The sequence below is a fragment of the Saccostrea echinata genome, unplaced genomic scaffold (genome assembly GCF_033153115.1).
Source record: "Saccostrea echinata isolate AGI-Se365-2 ecotype Australia unplaced genomic scaffold, CSIRO_AGI_Sech_v1 ptg000029l, whole genome shotgun sequence".
In the NCBI taxonomy this organism is placed as follows: Eukaryota; Metazoa; Mollusca; class Bivalvia; order Ostreida; family Ostreidae; genus Saccostrea; species Saccostrea echinata.
Genome location: NW_026889778.1, coordinates 32515826 through 32536765, shown reverse-complemented (window position 1 = coordinate 32536765; position 20940 = coordinate 32515826). Strand labels below are relative to the sequence as shown.

Sequence of the window (20940 nt, the reverse complement as noted above, 5' to 3'; positions counted from 1 at the left end):
CTTGACCTTCAAGTTTGATTTTTCAAACTTTTTCTTATTTTCAAAAATGTCATCAGTGTTGCTAACTTTTGAAGTATAGGGCATTCAAATTTGATATGTGCATTACCTGTGACAAACATTTCCAAATGTACTATAATTTTTAACCCCATGACCTTGAAATTTGACCTAATTTTCCAAAATTTTAACATTGCTGATAATTTTTGATTGAGAGAAGATATGGCATTTTCATTTGACATGTGCATTAACTGTTTCAAGACCTTTCCAAATGTAAACTATGGTTTTATTAAATATTTTTTCACATACCAATTACTTGTTACAAGACCTTTCAGACTGTATTATGATATTTAACCTAATGACCTTGATCTTGAATTTTGATATAGTTTTGAGAAGCTATCATCTTTGCCATAACTCTTATTAATTCAATAATGTATGTCTTTTTTTGTGTAATGCACAGACAAGACAGGACACACAAACAAGACAGTTACAATATGCCATAAATAATGGCATCCCATTCACTAAGACACCGAAAGCGGGGACCACAATTCTTTGAATTTGCTTGTTTAACTATGTTCGCGATCAAAGAAATTTCTGCAAACATTAAGCCAAAGTGAATATTGTTGACATATCAATATAGAGTCATATATAAACATGCCATACACTTTATAACCCTATTTTCCTATTCAGTAATAGCAAAATAGTAAAGCATTGAAAATCACATGGAAACCCTGAGGTACGGTTTAAAGTTAATTATTGACCATAACTTTCTTAACTTCCTTTGTTTTCAACGTATTATTTTTAAAAATGCAAAAAATTCAGTGACCATGAAATTAACACCATTGTGAAATAGATCAACATAGAAAAATTGAGGTATTAAAGACATTTGCAGTGATCTTTTGAATTCTTTTTCATGGTACCAAATGAAAAACATTACTACAATGGTCTATTTCTATCTTTCACAAAGTTTTATGAAGATTTTGCACACTTTTTCTTATTAAAATACACTGTATAACTTGATAAATTTTTTAAAAGCCTAAAAAACTGTGTTCTCCATGTAATTTGCAACTCTCCATTCCCAAAAAAATAAGTATGCACTGAAACAAAAGAAACAGACACCACAAGTGGATTTTAACAGTGGTTCTTGAGATTTCAAATAAACTAACCACATACTTCCAATATTTTCTGTAATTTTCTCCCACTGTAAGAATTATTTAAGGCTCTTTATTTAAATTACATTGAATACTCTTATTCAAAGAATCAGTGTTTATTCACAGCTTCATGTCAAGTTTAGTTGAAATTGGCCCTAGTGATTCTGGTGAAGAAGTTGAAATTGTGAAAAGTTGACAGAAGATAGTACACAAGAGAGGACTCACAGTGAGACAGGATTCAAACCTGGGACCCCTGAACTCAAGACAGGTGTTCCAGCAACTGAGCTTTTTGGCCACTGGCAACTGAACCTACCTGACAGCCCCAGGTATAAGCATAACAAAGTGAACATTATTCCATATGTCAATTTTATTGCCTAAATTGTTTATCATGGTAAAGAGTGTTCAAAATCTGATACATGCAATATTTTATGAGTTTTCAAGATCACGTTTATTTTCTTTACATCAGTAACATACTTCAGCAGTGTAACTGAAATAAATGATGTATTATGAAAGTGTCAAAGTGAATATAATTGCACACAGTGGAGTCATATACATTATTAAATGAAAGGAATTGTTCATTAAGTATAATTTCAGTTCTAATGAATCTTACTACTGAGGAAGTTACTATACATTTACTAATTCAAGTATTACCATTACAGGGTTGTCCCTAAGAATTGAAATAGCAGGGTACATTAAAAAAGTAGAAGGGAATCTGGGGTTCCTCCCCTAACAGGGGGTTGAGGGGGAATACTAGAATAACCGGGAAATTACGTCAAAATAGGTGGGGAAATTCCCCGCCCCCGGGTCTTAGGGACAACCCTGCCATTAATTAAAAAAAGACACAAGTAATCAGAGATTACAGAGAGTAGTCTTTAAGTAAGGTAAAGTCCCATACTAAACTAATAATCTAATAGTGTGCATCCCTAGATGCAACATGTATGCAATTTTGGTCTGATAGGGCTTGCAATTACATGTACTTGGGAATGGACTTATCTAAAAACTTTAAACTAGTCACTCATCAAGAAAATGTAAGTCAAATCCAGCATCTAAAGCAAGTTTGAGAGTGCATCACCCATGCAAGTTTGGTTCAGGTAAGCCTTTTAGTTTCTTGGCAATGGACCGACTCACAAAAACTTTTACCTGGTGACTCATCTGGAAAATGTAGGTCAGACCCAGCCTAAGCAAGTCCTGTAGTGTGCATCCTTAGATGCATCATCCATGCAAGTCTGGTCAACATAGACATACATTTACTCGGAAATGAGATCTGCTCCAAAAACTTTAACCTGGTCACTCATCTGGAAAATGTAGGTCAGATCCAGCCTAAGCAAGTCCTGTAGTGTGCATCCTTAGATGCATCATCCATGCAAGTTTGGTCAACATAGACATACATTTACTCGGAAATGAGATCTGCTCCAAAAACTTTAACCTGGTCACTCATCCAGAAAATGTAGGTCAGATCCAGCATATGAAGCAAGTCCGGTAGTGTGCATCCTTGGATGTATCATCCATGCAAGTTTGGTCAACATAGGGCTTATCATAACTTGGAAATGAGACCTGCTCCAAAAACTTCAACCTGCTCCAAAAACATTATCCTGGTCCTTCTTTAGCTGAAATTGCAGCATCTGAAACCTTGACTGGTAGAATGAAACACACTAGAAGCATCCTCCATGCATCTCTGATTAATATAGGGCACAGAAGTACTTGAAAATAAATCTGCTCCAAAAACTTTAACCTGGGAAGCCGATGCCGAGGGTATTACATAAGCTCACTCAACTTGGTTGAGGTGAGCTAAAAATGACCACAAGTTTACATGTCTATATTAAGACAGAAGCAGCAAAAGTACATAATATTTCATATAAGATTTTCAATTATATTAATTAATCAATAATAAGTATTACATTCACATGAAAATTGAAAATATAAAAATAAGAAAATAATGCATTGTGAACCAGTCAGTCATCTCACTCAAACTACCAAGAACTCTGGAACAGGGACTACAATATAATGGCACCAAGAGACAAGCAACTAAGTCTGCAGTAAAAGATGAAGATTTAAGGAAATGGGACTGCTCATGATTGTAACAAAGATGGATTAAGAAAGTTTAAATACTAAAGCATATCTGCATCACTTGTCAGGTTTGAAGCTGAGGGCCTCCATGGAGGAACTAGGTCCCCCTAGTGAGAGACCACCAATGACAAACAGTCGGTCACTGAGCATGGTAAAAGCACAGGAGCAGTGTGTGGTAGGACATGATTTAATTTCTGTCCATGTATCTGTTCTCCAATCGTACGCCTCAACAATCTGTAATGGTTTACCTTGACTCCCTGAAATTTAATTGATACAAAGAATTAAAGAAGTATAAAAATCTTTTCTGATGTAACTAAAAAGTAATTTGGTTTTGCCTAATTCTTGCTAGCACTTTTTCTTTTAAAAGTTGGTAACTTAATTCTTTTTTTGAATATTCTAAAGCTGATATGCATGTAGTAATGTGTAGAATGGCAATAATATTTATACAAGAGGCCCACTGGCCCAGTGGTTCTTGAGAAGAAGATTTTTAAAGATTTTTCCTATATATTTCTATGTAAAACTTTGATCCTCCATTGTGGCCCCGCCCTACCCCCGGGGGTCATGGTTTGAACAAACTTGAATCTACACTACCTGAGGATGCTCCCATATAAATATGACTCATCATGACTTTGCTGTTCTTCAGAAGAAGATTTTTAAAGATTTTTCCTATATATTTCTATGTAAAACTTTGATCCTCCATTGTGGCCCCGCCCTACCCACGGGGGTCATGATTTGAACAAACTTGAATCTACACTACCTGAGGATGCTTCCATATAAATATGACTCATCATGGCTTTGCTGTTCTTGAGAAGAAGATTTTTAAAGATTTTTCCTATATATTTCTATGTAAAACTTTGATCCTCCATTGTGGCCCCGCCCTACCCCCGGGGGTCATGATTTGAATAAACTTGAATGTACACTACTTGAGGATGCTTCCACATGAGTTTCATCTTTCCTGGCCGTATGGTTCTTGAGAAGAAGATTTTTAAATGTTGCCATTATTTTTTCACTAATTCCTAATTATCTCCCCTTGAAAGAGGGCGTGGCCCTTCATTTGAACAAACTTGAATCCCCTTTACCCAAGGATACTTTGTGGCAAGTTTGGTTGAAATTGGTCCAGTGGTTCTTGAGAAGTCGAAAATGTGAAAAGTTTACAGACAGACAGACAGACAGACAGACGGACAGACAGACGGACGCCGGACAAAATGTGATCAGAAAAGCTCACTTGAGCTTTCAGCTCAGGTGAGCTAAAAATCATGCACCCAAGAGCTTATATCTATACACATTTTCCAGTCGAAAAGCAAATTTTTCAAACATAAATCAACCTTATGTAATCTTTTTTTTTCCAATTATGAAACAAGAGGCCCATGGGCCACATCGCTCACCTGAGTAACTTTGGCCATGCTGTTCATTACCAGACTTGCCCCCTTGTAATACCTATTGTGGCCCCGCCCTACCCCCGGGGTCATGATTTGAACAATTTAGAATCTACACTACCCCAGGATGCTTCCACATAAGTTTCAGTTTTTCTGGTTCAGTGGTTCTTGAGAAAATTTTTAAAGATTTTTCCTATAAATTTCAATGTTTCCCTATTGTGGCCCCGCCCTACCCCCGGGGGTCATGATTTGAACAATTTAGAATCTATACTATCCCAGGATGCTTCCAGTTAAGTTTCAGCTTTTCTGGCTCAGTGGTTCTTGAGAAGAAAATTTTTAAAGATTTTTCCTATATACTTCAATGTAAAACTTGTATTCCCTATTGTGGCCCCGCCCTACCCCCGGGGGTCATGATTTGAACAATTTAGAATCTACACTATCCCAGGATGCTTCCACATAAGTTTCAGCTTTTCTGGCTCAGTGGTTCTTGAGAAGAAGATTTTTCCTATATATTTCAATGTAAAACTTGGATTCCCTATTGTGGCCCCGCCCTACCCCCAGGGGTCATGACTTGAACAATTTAGAATCTATACTACCCCAGGATGCTTCCACATAAGTTTCAGTTTTTCTGGCTCAGTGGTTCTTGAGAAGAAGATTTTTAAAGATTCTTCCAATATATTTCAATGTAAAACTTGTATTCCCTATTGTAACCCTGCCCTACCCCCAGGGGTCATGATTTGAACAATTTAGAATCTACACTATCCCAGGATGCTTCCACATAAGTTTCAGCTTTTCTGGCCAAGTGGTTCTTGAGAAGAAGAATTTTAAAAGATTTTTCTTATTAATTTCAATGTACAACTTGGACTCCCTCTTGTGGCCCCGCTCTACCCCCGGGGGTCATGATTTGAACAATTTAAAATCTACACTACCCCAGGATGCTTCCACATAAATTTCAGTTTTTCTGGCCCAGTGGTTCTTGAGAAGAAGATTTTTAAAGATTTTTCCTATATATTTCTATGTAAAACATTGATTCCACATTGTGGCCCCGCCCTACCCCTGGGGGTCATGATTTGAACAATTTAGAATCTACACTACCCCAGGATGCTTCCATATAAGTTTCAGCTTTACTGGCCCTGTGGTTCTTGAGAAGAAGATTTTTTAATGACCCCACCCTATTTTTGTCTTCTCTTGATTATCTCCCCTTGTGAGGGGACTTGGCCCTTCATTTTAACAATTTAAATTCCCCTTCACGCAAGGATGCTTTGTACCAAGTTTGGTCAAAATTGGCCCAGTGGTTCTTGAGAAGAAGTCAAAAATGTGAAAAGTTTACAGACGGACGGACAGACAGACGGACAGACCGACGGACAGACCGACGGACGACGGACAAAATGTGATCAGAAAAGCTCACTTGAGCCTTCGGCTCAGGTGAGCTAAAAACCTTTCTGTAGCCTCATCCTTATCCATTTGCATTTACCATTTGAATAAACTTAAACCTGTGACCTTGTGGCCCTGTAATTCTTAAAAATATTTTAACTTTTTAAGATTTTTCCTATAAATTTCTGCAAAAACTTAACTAAAACTCTGTCAAAAATCATCGGACCATGACCAAATTCAAACTTGACCTGCGTATTCCTATGATGTATCCATATGTCAAATTTGAGTTGAACGTGTGCAACTGTTGCAGAGATAATGAACGGAAAGTGAATGGTCACGGAATGACAGAATGATGGAACAGGGTAACACTATATGCCTGGGTCATTTTATGGCGGGGGCATAAAAAAATATTTTCCCTGTAAAATTCGGAATGTACTCTGTGACCTCATTGTTGTAGTAAGTTACATGTAATTAGAACAAATTTGAATATAGACTATATGACGATTGTTTTAACAATTGGTAGCCTTGTACTTCTTATCAGAATATTTTTAATTAAAACAAGATGTGTTTGTGAAACACTGATGCCCCCGTATGGCAAGTTATAGCGAAGATTAAACTTTTTCAAATGCAAATCAAATATGTTGGTATCCAAAGTAAGGTTTTGTCCCGAGGAATATACCTGTGAAATATGAAAGCCCTAGCAGCAACAATTGAAAAGATATGGAAAAGATTAAAGTGTTTCAAAAGTAAGTCAAACATCAAGGTCAAGGTCAAATGTTCTAAATTAATGGTGCCCAAGGAAAGGCCTTCTCACAAGAAATACACATGTGAAATATGAAAGCCCGAGCACCAACCATTCAAAAGTTATGGCCAAGGTTAAAGTTTTTCAAAAGTAGGTCATACTCCAAGGTCAAGGTCAAAGTTGTTGGTATCCAAAGTAAAGTCTTGTCACAAGGATTATATATGTGAAGTTTGAAAGCCCTAGCACCAGCTGTTCAAAACTTATGGCCAAGGTTAAAGTTTTGAACAGCTGGTCAAGGTCAAAAGGTCAAATTTGTTGGTATCCAAAGGAAGGTCTTGTCACAAAGATTATATATGTGAAGTATGAAAGCCCTAGCTCCAGCTGTTCAAAAGTTATGTCCAGGGTTAAAGTTTTTCAAAAGTAGGTCAAACTCCAAGGTCAAGATCAAAAGGTCAAAGTTCTTGGTATCCAAAGGAAGGTCTTGTCACAAGCACTACATATGTGAAGCATGAAAGCCCTAGCACCAACTGTTCAAAAGTTATGGCCAAGGATAATGTTGGGTAAAATTTTGCAAAACCCATAACTTGCCCATAACTTTTGATTGGTTGAAGCTATGGCTTTCATATTTCACATGTGTTTTCCTTGTGACAAGACCTTTCCTTGGATACCATCAAATTTGACCTTTTGACCTTGATCTTGATGGTTGACCCACTTAAGCTAACTTTATCAGACTTTATCCTTGGCAACAACTTTTGAATAGTTGGTGCTAGGGCTTTCAAACTTTACAAGTGTATATACCTTGTGACAAGACCTCCCTTCAAATACCAACAGCTTTTACTGTTTGACCTTGACCTTGGAGTTTGACCTACTTTTGAAAAACATTGACCTTGGTCATAAGAATTGAACAATGACACATGAGTATCCCTTGTGAAAAGACCTTCTTGTGGATACCAACAACTTTGACACTTGACCTTAGAAATACTTTAAACAAGAGGCCTAAGGGCCTTAACGGTCACCTGAGTATAATACAAGACTGTAAAGGGTCCATAAAAGTATAAAACAAAATTAACTAAAAGATGAAGCAATGTTGCCCAAGAATTTTAAAAATCTGGTAAAAATACCCTTGCTTATTGTAATGTGTTAGACCCGAGTGACCTCCTTAGGATCATACTTGGTTTTCCCAAGTCTTACAGGGATGATAATGAATGCAAAATATACAAATACAATGAACACTTGCCTATTGTGTAAGGTATTCAATATATACAGATATGTTTTTGTCACTTGCCTAGTTATACAATTCAGTACACACATACTTGGTTATAAAACATGGCTATTTGCCACTTGTCACAAATTACAATAAGTCACCCTGACTCTCTGTGATTTTTTATTAACTTTGATAAAGTATAAACCAACTTCGTCCAGTCTCTTGTCAACCATGACTCTATGTTACAAAGACTCATCTACTGTCAAACAGAACACCACAGTGTAAACATACTTTGTACAATTACAACTTTTGCTAAATATATAAATAATCTTTATGTCAATCTTTTATATTGCTTTCCAGGCAAGAATCTGACTTTGAGAATGCTTTGCTCATTTAAACCATTCATTTTTATTTCGTTTCTAAATATATAACATTCTTTCTTGTATTCTCATTCAATCTAATAACCTGTTAATTAAATTATATACAAGGATTTCCTGATTAACAACACCTAGCAAAGGGGAGTAACTCTCATTTGCTTCACTTACTACATTTGTGTACTCTTTTTGCCTCCTAGATACCCAGGAGCAAAGAAAAGGTACATTTACTCATAATTTTATTTAATACATTTACATTGATATTATTGCATTTAGTTTGTTTGCTTAGTACTCAGAGGCAGAGGAGAAGATTTTCAAAGCATTAATGCATTTTTGCTAATTAATCAATAGACTCCCACCTAAGCACAAGAACCCCTGACCCTGGGGCCTGAAATTCTAAATTTTGGAAGAGGCACCCTTTCCCATCAGAACTATGTACATGTACTTAGTTCATTTGCTAAATACCCAGGAGCAGAGGAGATTTTCAAAGAATTAATGCATTTTCACTATATAATCATTAGAGCCCCGCCCTATCACCAGAACCCCTGACCCAGGGGCCATGAAGTTTGTTTGCTTAATACCAAGGGGCAGAGGAGAAGATTTTCAATGCATTAATTTATTTTCAGTATATAATAAATAACCCCCCCCCCCCCCCCCCAACCAAAACCCCGGACCCAAGGGTTATGAAATTCACAATTTTGAAAGAGGCACTCTTCCTCATCATAACTATGTACTTAATTTATCAGCATAATACCCAGGAGCAGATGAGAAGATTTTTAAAAGAATTAATGCTTTTTACTACATAATCATTTAGAGCCCCACCCTAACACCATAACCCCTGACCCAGGGGCCATGAAATTCACAATTTTGGAAGAGGCACTCTTCCTCATCATAACTATGTCTCTTCCTCATCATAACTATGTACTTAGTTCATTTGCTTAACACCCAGGAGCAGAGGAGAAGATTTTCAAAGAAATAATGCATTTTCACTATATAATCATTAGAGCCCTGTCCTATCACCAGAAAGCCTGACCCAAGGGCCATGGAATTCACAAATTTGGAAGAGGCACTCTTCCTCATCATAACCATGTACTAAATTCATCGGCTTAATCCCCAGGAGCAGAGAAGATTTTCAAAGAATTAATGCATTTTCACTATATAATCATTAGAGCCCCGCCCTCACACCAGAACCCCTGACCTAGGGGCCATGAAATTCACAATTTTGAAAGAGGCACTCTTCCTCATCATAACTATGTACTTAGTTCATTTGCTTAATACCCAGGAGCAGAGGAGAAGATTTTCAAAGAATTAATGCATTTTCACTATATAATCATTAGAGCCCTGCCCTAGTGCCAGAACCCCAGACCCAGGGGCCATGAATTTCACAAGTTTGGTAGAGGGCTCAATGCTTATTACAATCATGCCAACAGTTTGACTGCTTGACATCCAGGAGTAAAGAAGAAGATTTTTACAGATTGCATTAATTTTGATGGTTTTTGCCCCACCCCTCAGGCCCCACGGGGGCAGGGACCATGAAATTCAAAAATTTTGTTTCCCTTCACCCATAGATGCCATATGCTAAAATTGGCTGAAATTGGTTCAGCGGTTTCAGACAAGAAGCTGAAAATATTCAAATTTTAACATAAGACGGATGACGCACAACTGACGATGCATGAAGACGGACGTAAACGGATAGCAATAGGTCACCTGAGTGACTCAGGTGACCTAAAAAAAACTTTAAACTTAGCCATAACATTTGAACATTTGGTTCAAGGGCTTTCATATTTCATGTACATGTGTATCACTTGTGACAAGATCTTCCCTTGGGCACCAATTGACCTTGAACTTGTAGTTTTACTTACTTTCCAAAAACATTAACCTTCGCCATAACTTTTTAATATTTCACAGGTATATACATTTCTTTGGGTACCACCATTTTTGATCTCTTGACCTGGAGTTTGACTTGCATTTGAGAAATTTTACTTTTCGCCATAAGCTGCCATAAAAGGGCATCAGTGTTTCACAAACACATCGTTCTTTTTTTTATATGACCTTGCCCTATTTCACTTTTTCTTAATTACCTCCCTTTAATGGGCAATGACTCTTAAACAAATTTAAATCCCAATTATTGTTACTTTGTAGCAACTTTGGTTGAAATTGGCTAAGTTTTCTGGTGAAAAGTACTAAAACATGTATACATAAAGCTAGACAAAAACATATTACACTAGGTTACCTACTGACACAGCTGTGACCAAAAAAGTTCTAGCTTGCCTATAATAATGTTTACTCTAAAATTCTTTATGACAAATTGAAATAAGATTAAGAGCACTATTATATATGAGATCTTACCAAGGCCTCCAGCACAGACCACCTTCTCACCAACAACACCAATGGCAAAGTCACCCCGTTTTGTTGGCATTTTGGTACCAACCTTCCATTTTGCTGTAAAAAGGTTTATATTATAAAAATACAAATAAGGACTTTGCAAAAAGGAGCAACCCCACAAAACATGATTTTTTTCACAAGATGTCATACAAGAATTGAGATATGGTGTTCACATAAAGTGAATATCAATCACTGTCCTTGATCAAACAATAGTCCTCTTTTCCTTGGCATCATGTATCACTGTATGGAAGTATGAGACGGAATCATGATACTCTTTAAATTGTGTCCACAATTTAGTTTACACCTATCAATGTCTTTGAACTTATCCTTTTGAACATGGAATAAAAAGCCTCTTCCTTTGGTCAGGCCTAGATAAATAAATCGTGTGTTTCCGGTTCCCTGACCGACCCTAAAATATATGAGCCGACCCTAAACAATTTATCCGCAGATATCTTTCCCAGGAGTAAACTATTCCAGTTTCACTATTAGAAATCCTAATCTCGATCACTTCCGTGTTTCAGAAAATGCATATCCTATACATATAAATCAGAAATGTTTTGACAAGGATTTCCTTGGGGAAAAATGGTAACGTGCTTGCCAATAAAATATTAAAATAAAATAAAATGTTTTCCCTATCTACCTACCCTATTTTTTCTCAGGTTGGAATAGGAAACACACTATTTATTTATCTTGGCCTCACCAGCATATATACAGCAAGTATGAGACTTTTCTTTAAATTGTGAGTGTCCAGAACTTAGGTTAAGCTGCCAGATTCTTTGACCATGACCTTTTGATCCTCAGTTACACAGGCCTCTTTTACTCATCATCTACCATCTCTGTAGCAAATTCAAAACTGAAAAGAAGATTTCTACTCTACATATCATACCACAACACTGTTACAAATTCACTTTGACCTAGACCTTTGACTCTTATATGAATAGGTGTGTTTCTCTGGTAAGCTCCACTTCTGTAGCTTATTACAGATGGAGAGGTTGTCTGTCTACACATTGTTCACAATACAGTTAAGACTCAGGGTATCTTTGACCTTTCTACTCTGAAATTGTCCACAATACAGTTAAGGACTCATGGTACATGTATCTTTGACCTTTCGACTCCAAAATAAATAGCCATTCAACTATAACCTCTGTAGAAAATTTGAGTCTAAAATGTGAAATATTTACGTATTTTGTCTCCAACACTTTTATGGACTTAAGTGACTTTGACCTTAATCTCTTTCTGACCTTTTTATGGTCACTTATCATCTCTGTAGCAAGTAAGAGGCTAAACCTTAGTCTGATAATGTTCACATCTTAATTTTGACCTTTGACCCTTGTACCCCCTGAACACCTATCACCTCTGCAGCATGTCTGAGACTGAATGGTCAAACGCTATTCCAAATATACGTCCTCAACACTGTTAAGGATGCACACACATACCAACATGTTTCATGTTAATTTTTCATATCCCAAAAAAATTGTTTTGAGGGTACAAATTCATTAATGCATGTATTTTGATGTTTCTTAAAAATATTCAGAGAGATGTTTGTAGAAAAAGATTTTAAACACATTGAAATTTCTTTCAGCATATACGTACGGTTTTCATCTGCTGTGTCAAAAACCTCACAAGCCTGGGAAAACCCATCAGAGGCTGGCTGATTTAGTCCACCTACACTGATAATGCAGGTCCCTGCCTTTACATAATTTGGGAAAACTCTCTTACTAGGTATATTTTCTAATTGTGTCCATTTGTTAGTCTCAAAGTCAAAGACTTCCAGAGCTAAACATGGCAACCTCCCTTGTCGTCCTCCTGTAAAATGCATAACATTGAAGTCTTCTTTGTTTTTATTCAAAGCCTGTGAATTTCTTAAAACTTTCTCAGTAAAACTTTATTCCTTATCAGATTTACCTATCACATAAAGTTTGTTGTTAATTTCAAAAGCTGCTGAAGCGTATCTAGGGGTTGGCATTGGTGGGAGGGCTTTCCATTTGTTACTCTCTATGTTGTAACTCCAGAAATGATCCTTAGGATTTGAGTCATCTGACATTCCTCCCATTACTAGAATCTCATTATCTGTGTAAAACAAAAGGAGGTAATCAAAGATGACATCACTCACTTAGACATTTGTTATCTTTAAGTAAGACAAAAGTCACATTAAACAAATATTCTGGTAGTGTGAATCCCTAGATCTGTGTAACATTTGTGCAAGTTTGGTCTAGGTAGGATTTTTAGCCGGGCTCGTTGCTTGTAGACCAACAGCAGGCTTATGTTACGGTGTTCAACTGGATATGCTGCTTACTCACTGCCAAATCAAATTTACAAGTAAATACATAAATTAAATATCACTTCTTTGGATATTTTCACACAACCTTGAAAACAAATTACAAGAGCATTACAAAAACAAGATACATGAACAACTGAAAAATATAAGTAAACCAGACTCTGGAGCGTTAGCTTTCTATAGCAGAATTGCAAAGTTATTTAAAGCTACCTTTGAAAAAAAGTTATAGACCTGTTTTAACAAAATTAACAATCAGTGCCCATCCATTGTATATTGAGAAGGGTAGACACTGTTAACCCCCTATTCCTAGAGAAAAAAGTATACACTATTCATGTATATTGTTTATTGAAGATGAAAAACATTTTTTTCTATACTGTTCAAAGTATGACCAATATAGATGCAAGTATACTGATATATTTAATGTAAACACATAAACTAGTGATAATCCCATTAGAAAAATTGTCAATCCTACAAATATTACACCTGCTAGAAGGATATGTTCTTTATTGAAAAAGTGCTTTGACACCAGAAAAGAAAGTTAGCAAAGAATACTTAGAAATATGTGAATATACTCTATATTTTGTTAACCTCACATTTGTCACTTTGTATATATATGAATTAATCCTGTTAATTAGCTTTATGTTACATGTATTAATGCCGACATGGTAATTGTCAATAAAGTGAATATTACAGTGGCTGCAACGTTATTGTTGACAACTTACACGAATGATCACATTACATGAACGATTCCACACGATTAATGCAAGATTAAACCTGTTACACGACGATCCTTCAGGCACACGATTCTACATGTTACACGATCTTTCACAATTGCTAACGCAAACGCACAATTCTTCACGCAAAATAGTCAAAAAAATATTAGGAGTGGATATTTTCAAAATGAAAAATTAAGACTTAGTATAGTTATTTTGTATTACAAATAATTAATGGTGCAATTTATTGACTTTAGAAAACTGAAAAAAAAACTATTTAGAATGGATATTTTTTAAACTAAATCAGATTTAATCATTATTTAAGATTACAAATAATTATTTATGTAATTCTCCGACATAGGAAAAGTGATTTTTTTTAAGCTTTTCGATACGTACAGATGTAATTTAAGATCGATTGCTGCATATACTATTAAGTGATATAGGTGGGCCATGAGCATGGTGAGTTTTGATTCTATTGAATTTTTTTATGTGCAGTAAGGGCGGATAAGATTTTTAAAAAATGGCATAAAATAAATTAAAACTATATCCATCTTTGCACTGGTGAATCTCTGAAATAAGCAGTTATTTTACAATTCATTTATTTGCAGAAATTATAAAAATAAAGTATCAGGGATAAACACTGTTTAAAGTAACCCCGACAATCATGTTGTGTACATTCGCCGACTTAATATTTATTTAAGCATTGGGAATTATTTATTATTTTTTGTAAAGATATATGTTTTTAATGCATTGATATAAAAATAACTTGAACCACAATTAGCAGTAAACATAACTAACATCAGAGAAAAAAAATTGTTAAATTTATTATTAAAGTTACGCTATTTTCAGAGAATACAATATTGTACAACTTACTATATTGCTTACTTACAAGCAATAGTTAGTTCGTTCAATATTGTAAACTGCACTCCATTTTTTGTCTTATTTCAATTAAAACAGACAATCGAAATGCTTGTTTAACAAATTACATTCCGATAAAAACTTACAAAACGAAATTTGCTCGTTTCTTACCGCACGATCATGCACGATTAAAACCACAAACGATTAAGCCTGATACACACACGATCTTTCACGTTACACGAACGATCATGCACATTACACGAACGATTCTACACGATTGGTTTGTCAACAATAACGTTGCAGCCACTGTATGATGTATATACATCTGTACAATGAGAGAGAGATGAGCTTTCGGTGGTGAAGCACTTGTAGATGTAGTAGAAGTACCGTTAAATACAAACTGGAATACACGTATATCAATTATAATTTTTAATATCTTTATCCTACACATTAAATAATTTACTGTACATGAGTTCAATTTACATACATGTAAATTATTCATTCACAAAAAAATGGAGTACATGTATTAATGACCAATTCTTTTTTAAAAAAACATGGTTTTAACATACTTATGTCATTTTTTTGTTTCATTTAGGGTGTTGCCATTTTGATGTGTTAATCGTAATCAATTTTGCCATCAATGTATTCCGGTATTATCAACAATGCATGAATTTGATTATAAACATTTCGTAAATTTATCAAAAAGTGGACTTTGTGAGAATTATATTAAATGATTTTTTAATCTGTTGTTATGTAGGCATAAATTTGCATCAACAAATCCCCTCAGATTCTCGTGATCAGAAAATCTCCAGTGGTTTATGGATCAGATAAGGTAAAAGCAGAAAATTCTGAGACTCTTTTTTAAGCCATCATCCCTCAAATAAAAAAGTTAGTTACATAAGTAAGTACCTCTTACTGTAGATGAAACTCCTTGCAATGGTTCAGTGAGAGACTCCATTGTAAGCCATTTCTTAGCTTTAATATCGTATACTTCTACAGCATCTACAGGAGCCTGTGTTTCTCCTACCCCTCCTATGGCCACTATTTTGTCTCCTACTATCTGAGCTGCAGGGGCTGCTCTCTTTATTTGCATACTTGGAAGATTATGCCACTTTCTCTTAGCAGTTTCATAATATTCACAAGTGTCTAAAGGTGTTCCCAACTGGTCACATCCCCCAATCACATATATGTTTCCCTCATACACAAGGGGAGTTGCAAACACTCGGGGGCTGTGCATCTTTTTCATTGTCTCCCATGTGTATGTTCCATTGGCCATTTTCAATGGACTTCAAAGACTGCTCCCTAAAGAACAACTTTTACTTTAAAAATGGAAAGAAATTATTATTTCAATATTAATAAAAATACATGTAATAATCATTATAACATAAAAATCTTTATTTCATATTACACCAATATGGGTCAAGCAATACAACACAATAAAAACAAAACAGCTAACATTACGTCAATAGTTGAACTTGGTATAAATTCAAATTTCTGTATGTGTGATTTGAGATAGAATGAGGAACACTTATCATAACATGGTTTGTTAAAAGTATATTCCTTGGTTGTGTACTCAGTGTGTGAGGACTAACCCTAATCTCTGGGGTGGGTGTGAGGACTAACCCTAATCTCTGGGATGGGTGTGAGGACTAACCCTAATCTGTCAAAAAGTGCAAGCAAGGACTAACCCTAATCAGTTTAGTAGTGTGCAAAACTAACCCATATCAGATGAGCAGTGTAAATCTTAATCATAGTGCAATGAGTGCATGAATCTTAATCTTGGAACTTTTAAAGTACAGTCAACCCCATTTATCTAATTTTTAAAATTAAACACATGCCCCTGATCTGCCATCCCATTTTCAAGATCAACATTTTAAAGAATATGGAAAAAAATGAATATGCTATACACTGTACTTACTATACAAAACACACCCTTTCATCACAATAATCTTATTAAAATAATTTTTACCAATATATATGTATATATATATATATATATATATATATATATATATATATATATATATATATATATATATATATATATATGTGTGTGTGTGTGTGTAAAGTGAGGAATATTTTAGAGAATTAATGGTTATAATATGCTACTTACTCAATTATAGATTCTTAACTCTTGTTACAAAGAGGTCAGAATTAATTCAATTTCATATCATATTGTTTACTTCACATAACAAATTCAAACATTGATAGCCACTGGATCACAAACACAAGTTACTTTAAGTCTTTCCAAAAGACATCAGACCTGACCTATGTACAGTGCCTCAGGTCAGATGTGTCATTTTTTACCCCAGATCGAAATGTCCAATATGTCTCAGTGTCTGGTTTTTAATTTTACTTTTTTGACATGGAGTCATGAAAACCTTTAAGAAAAAAATATCACACACATCCAAGTATATAAATGAGAGTGATTTAAATTGCATGGACCGCCTTAAGTAAATAAGATTTCCCTGGTTCTCCATTTTTACGTGTTTCCCTTTCTCACAGTGGGATTTTGGGTCTGACAAAATTTGTTTGGCCATGTGTGTTCCTCAAGTACACAGGACCATATGCCTTTGTGACCCCAAAAAACTTGACTGACAGTTATCCAACTATTCAAATAGAAGAAAGGTGTTAGCTGGAATAACTGCATACTGTCATCCACCCAAAGGATCAATCTAATTGTAAACAAGTAAGTTGTAAAATTGGAGCTCTTCAGTGTACATAGAAATTAGATCCTTAAGGTGGAAAATTGAGGAAATTTCAAGATGTGTTAAGAAAATACTTACAATGCTCCATCACTTTCTCCATCACTTTATCGTAGATAATATCACAACAACGATTCTTATATTAGCATTCAAGTGATACATACCTAAGATCTTGGTAACTAGTTTATTTACAATTCACCGGCGAGAGCGTCATCTACCGGAAATTTATGAGTGTAAGCTAAAAGCAGTGAAAGGCGAGGTGGACTTGAAATAATGTACATCGATCCCGATTTAAATAGCTGAAAGTTCTAATATATCTTTATTAGTCATTATACAGCCCTATTTTTATGCTTTAATAGTGAAATCTGGTTTATGGAGGAACATACTAAAGACCTGACCTACGAAAGACCTGACTGACCTGACCAACAAAAAATTCTCCAAATATCAATATTCTGAGTTTTTATATCAATTTTTTCATAATAATTTCTTAATCAGAAGGTGTAATTCAATTGAATAAAGGTTTATTCAATCATTTTTACCAAATTTATTGTCATTTATCAATTCATTTCATGAAAATTTAATGACCTGACCAAATTTGAAATGACCTGACCAAATGATAATCATTCATAATTGTTATCTTTTTAAAAATATTTGATACAATTTTAACATATATTCTCTATTATAGTGATTGATAGTTTAGGTAAAATGTTTTTAGAAACATTTTTACCAAATATTTAGTCTTTATCCATTCATTTCATGAAAATTTAATGACCTGACCAAATTTGAAATGACCTGACCAAATGATAATCATTCATAATTGTTATCTTTTTAAAAATATTTGATACAATTTTAACATATATTCTCTATTATAGTGATTGATAGTTTAGGTAAAATGTTTTTAGAAACATTTTTACCAAATATTTAGTCTTTATCCATTCATTTCATGATAATTGAAATGACCTGACCAAATGAAAATCATTTGTACAGTAATCGTTATCATTTTATAAAAATATTTAATACATATAATGTTAATTTATAAATATTAAGGTATAATACTTAGTAATTAAACATTTCTGACAGATAAACACAAACTTATGAACCTATATATATTAAATATGCATTGACTTGATGAAACTAAGCCGAATTTACATAAGCAACTTTTCACCAATTATAATTTAAAGTATTGTATGCACTTAAATTAAAAAATTTTATCTTATATTTTTTAAGCATAAAATAAAACACAGATGACCTCTATACTAAAAACCTGACTGACCATCATATCTATACTTAAGACCTGACTGATCATATCTACTAAAGATCTGACTGATCATATCTACTTAAGACCTGACCGACCATAATTATATACATATAAACTAACATTGTTCAAAGACATAAATACATTAAGTAAAACAAATAGGGTTCATCGACCAAATAAAATAAATAAATAAACGGAAAAAATAAGGAAAGAATAACTATAAAAGAAATCTTGATTAATGATACATGTAATATATACTATCTTTGATATTCCTAATTTTGTGCACTTCTATATGTAAATTACATTCAGAAGTGCACAAAGTTAGAAATGTTTCGTGTATCTTCTAAAATAATATATATCTACGGTACCAGTATTTATTTAACCTTTCCAATATATTTATTATCTTATTTTTTGCATGTATAACATGATTTGTAAATTATCCCAATTTGTTATGACAATCATGCATATACAGATCTAGTAACCATTGTGTTTGTACATAACAAGGAGGGGATCTATTAAGTTGAAAAAAACTTGTATCCAATCGATCCTTTTGTATGTAATATACAATAAAATATGTTCAAAATCAAATCATTTTAATAATATTTAATTAGTGCTTGTAATATCATCATTTCAACCTGTTTGGGTATTTTATTTATTTATTTTTTTTTATCAATTTTTGGATACAGCAAAGTGTATTATATACATATCTACAAAATTAGTTACTTTCAATGAAGGAGTACGTGTGAAAAATTATCAAATGAATTAAGAGAATGCTTCTTTAAATCAAATCTATAAACTGTATATCAAATAGTGAAATGGATAATTGTTGATCTGCTAAATTACTCTGCTAATTTATTGTCACAGTGATAGAAATGTCAAGAGGGGCACTGGTCACCCATTATTTGTTTAACAATTACCTACCTATATCCCTTCAAGGGAGCTTGTGTATCACTAGTGGACTATATCATGCATATACTCCACTACTGATTAAAATTCGAGTTTTTTTTCAATTCAATTCAATTCACTTTATTACGTAAGACATACATCTTATTGTATACAACATAAATTTATAACATATAAACAGTAAGGCATAGCGCAGGTGTTTTTTTTTTTAACAGCATAATAATTATACAATCAGTTTAATGGTGGAGAATGTACAAACCATTTTATATAATGTGTTTATAAGACAGTGAGACATTCATTACGTAAATTAAAAGCATGGTACAGAAATTTTCCCAAATTACAAAGGTCCTTAACATTGTGTGCACATAACAACTGTATGAATTTGAACATAGATGGTTTTTCCCAGTAAATTTTTTTAATATATTTTGCTCGTAAATCCCTATATCGTGGACATTTTAAAACAAAATGGAATTCGTCTTCAATTTCACATCTACATAATTCGCATATTCGATTTTCGCGTAATATATTTTTATGGCGTCCACTTTCTATAGCTAAATTATGTGATGACAGTCTTATCCTGCTAATTTGCTTTTTATAAATGGAAGGAATAGGTTTTACCAAATAATATTGCAGTGTGAAGTGGTCAATAATATTCTTAAATAACATACATCTAGATGAACTATTGATATCTGCAAGGAGATTCTGTACATAGGTGTCAATAATTCTTTGCTTTATAATCAAGAAATGGCTGTTATAACAAATTCTTTCTTGGTCAGTCCACATGTAACCTAACCCAATTTCGAATAATTTATCTTTAATATTGGAAGCCCAGTTCGTGATCTTGTTCATTGGTTGTTCAATTTCCTTTAACATTTTCTCATAACATGATCTCAAAATACAATTCTTACTTTGTAATATTTTAAACCAAAATTTGAAAATCCGGAATTGCCGTACAGTCTTCATAGGCAGTCTTGCCTGTTTCGAAATATATCATGGCCGTGTTTGTGTTTTTTTCTAACATATAAAACATTCTTAATGAATTCCAGATGTATCTTTTCAATATCACATGCATTGTGGTTTCCCCAAACTTCACAGCCGTAGTTTAGTATGCTACTGACATATGTATCAAAAAGTGAGAACATAGTTTCAGTATTTAAACTCAATTGACTAACCTTAGATTTTAGACAAAACATTGCTTTTCTTCCTTGACATGTCAATTGTTTTTGAGTTACGTTAAAATTTCCATTGTAGTTCAATAAAACACCCAGATACATAAATTTATCTACAACTTCTATTTGCTCATTATGTATATGCCACTTTTCATTATCATGAACCTTTCCCTTATTTCTAAAAACAACAATTTTAGTTTTCTCAACATTAATGGTCAGATCCCATTTCGAGGCGTAATTATACAAAGTATTTAACATTTGTTGTAGATCTTGTACAGATTCCGCAAAACAGACCATGTCATCTGCATACATCAAAGTAAAAAGATTCAATTCTTGAAGTTCAAGAGGAACATTACCATTTTTTATAAACTCAATTTCAAAATCATTTACAT

The 20940-nt window shown here is 34.0% G+C and overlaps 1 protein-coding gene across 2 annotated transcripts; it reads right to left on the bottom strand.

Moving 5' to 3' along the window:
- Positions 1-1494: 1494 nt before the first annotated feature.
- On the bottom strand, positions 1495-17454 carry LOC133195818 (kelch domain-containing protein 8B-like). 2 transcript variants are annotated; one of them, XM_061331770.1, is made up of 6 exons: positions 17386-17454; positions 15426-15818; positions 12573-12737; positions 12261-12473; positions 10632-10724; positions 1495-3469 (listed from the first exon to the last, which is right to left on the bottom strand). In XM_061331770.1, exons 2-6 carry the CDS (start codon positions 15790-15792, stop codon positions 3270-3272), a joined length of 1038 nt encoding a protein of 345 aa, XP_061187754.1. In that variant the 5' UTR covers positions 15793-15818; positions 17386-17454; the 3' UTR covers positions 1495-3269. The 2 variants fall into 2 exon arrangements, with proteins under 2 accessions (XP_061187754.1, XP_061187755.1); XM_061331771.1 differs by lacking the exon at positions 17386-17454 and adding an exon at positions 17303-17318.
- Positions 17455-20940: the final 3486 nt, after the last annotated feature.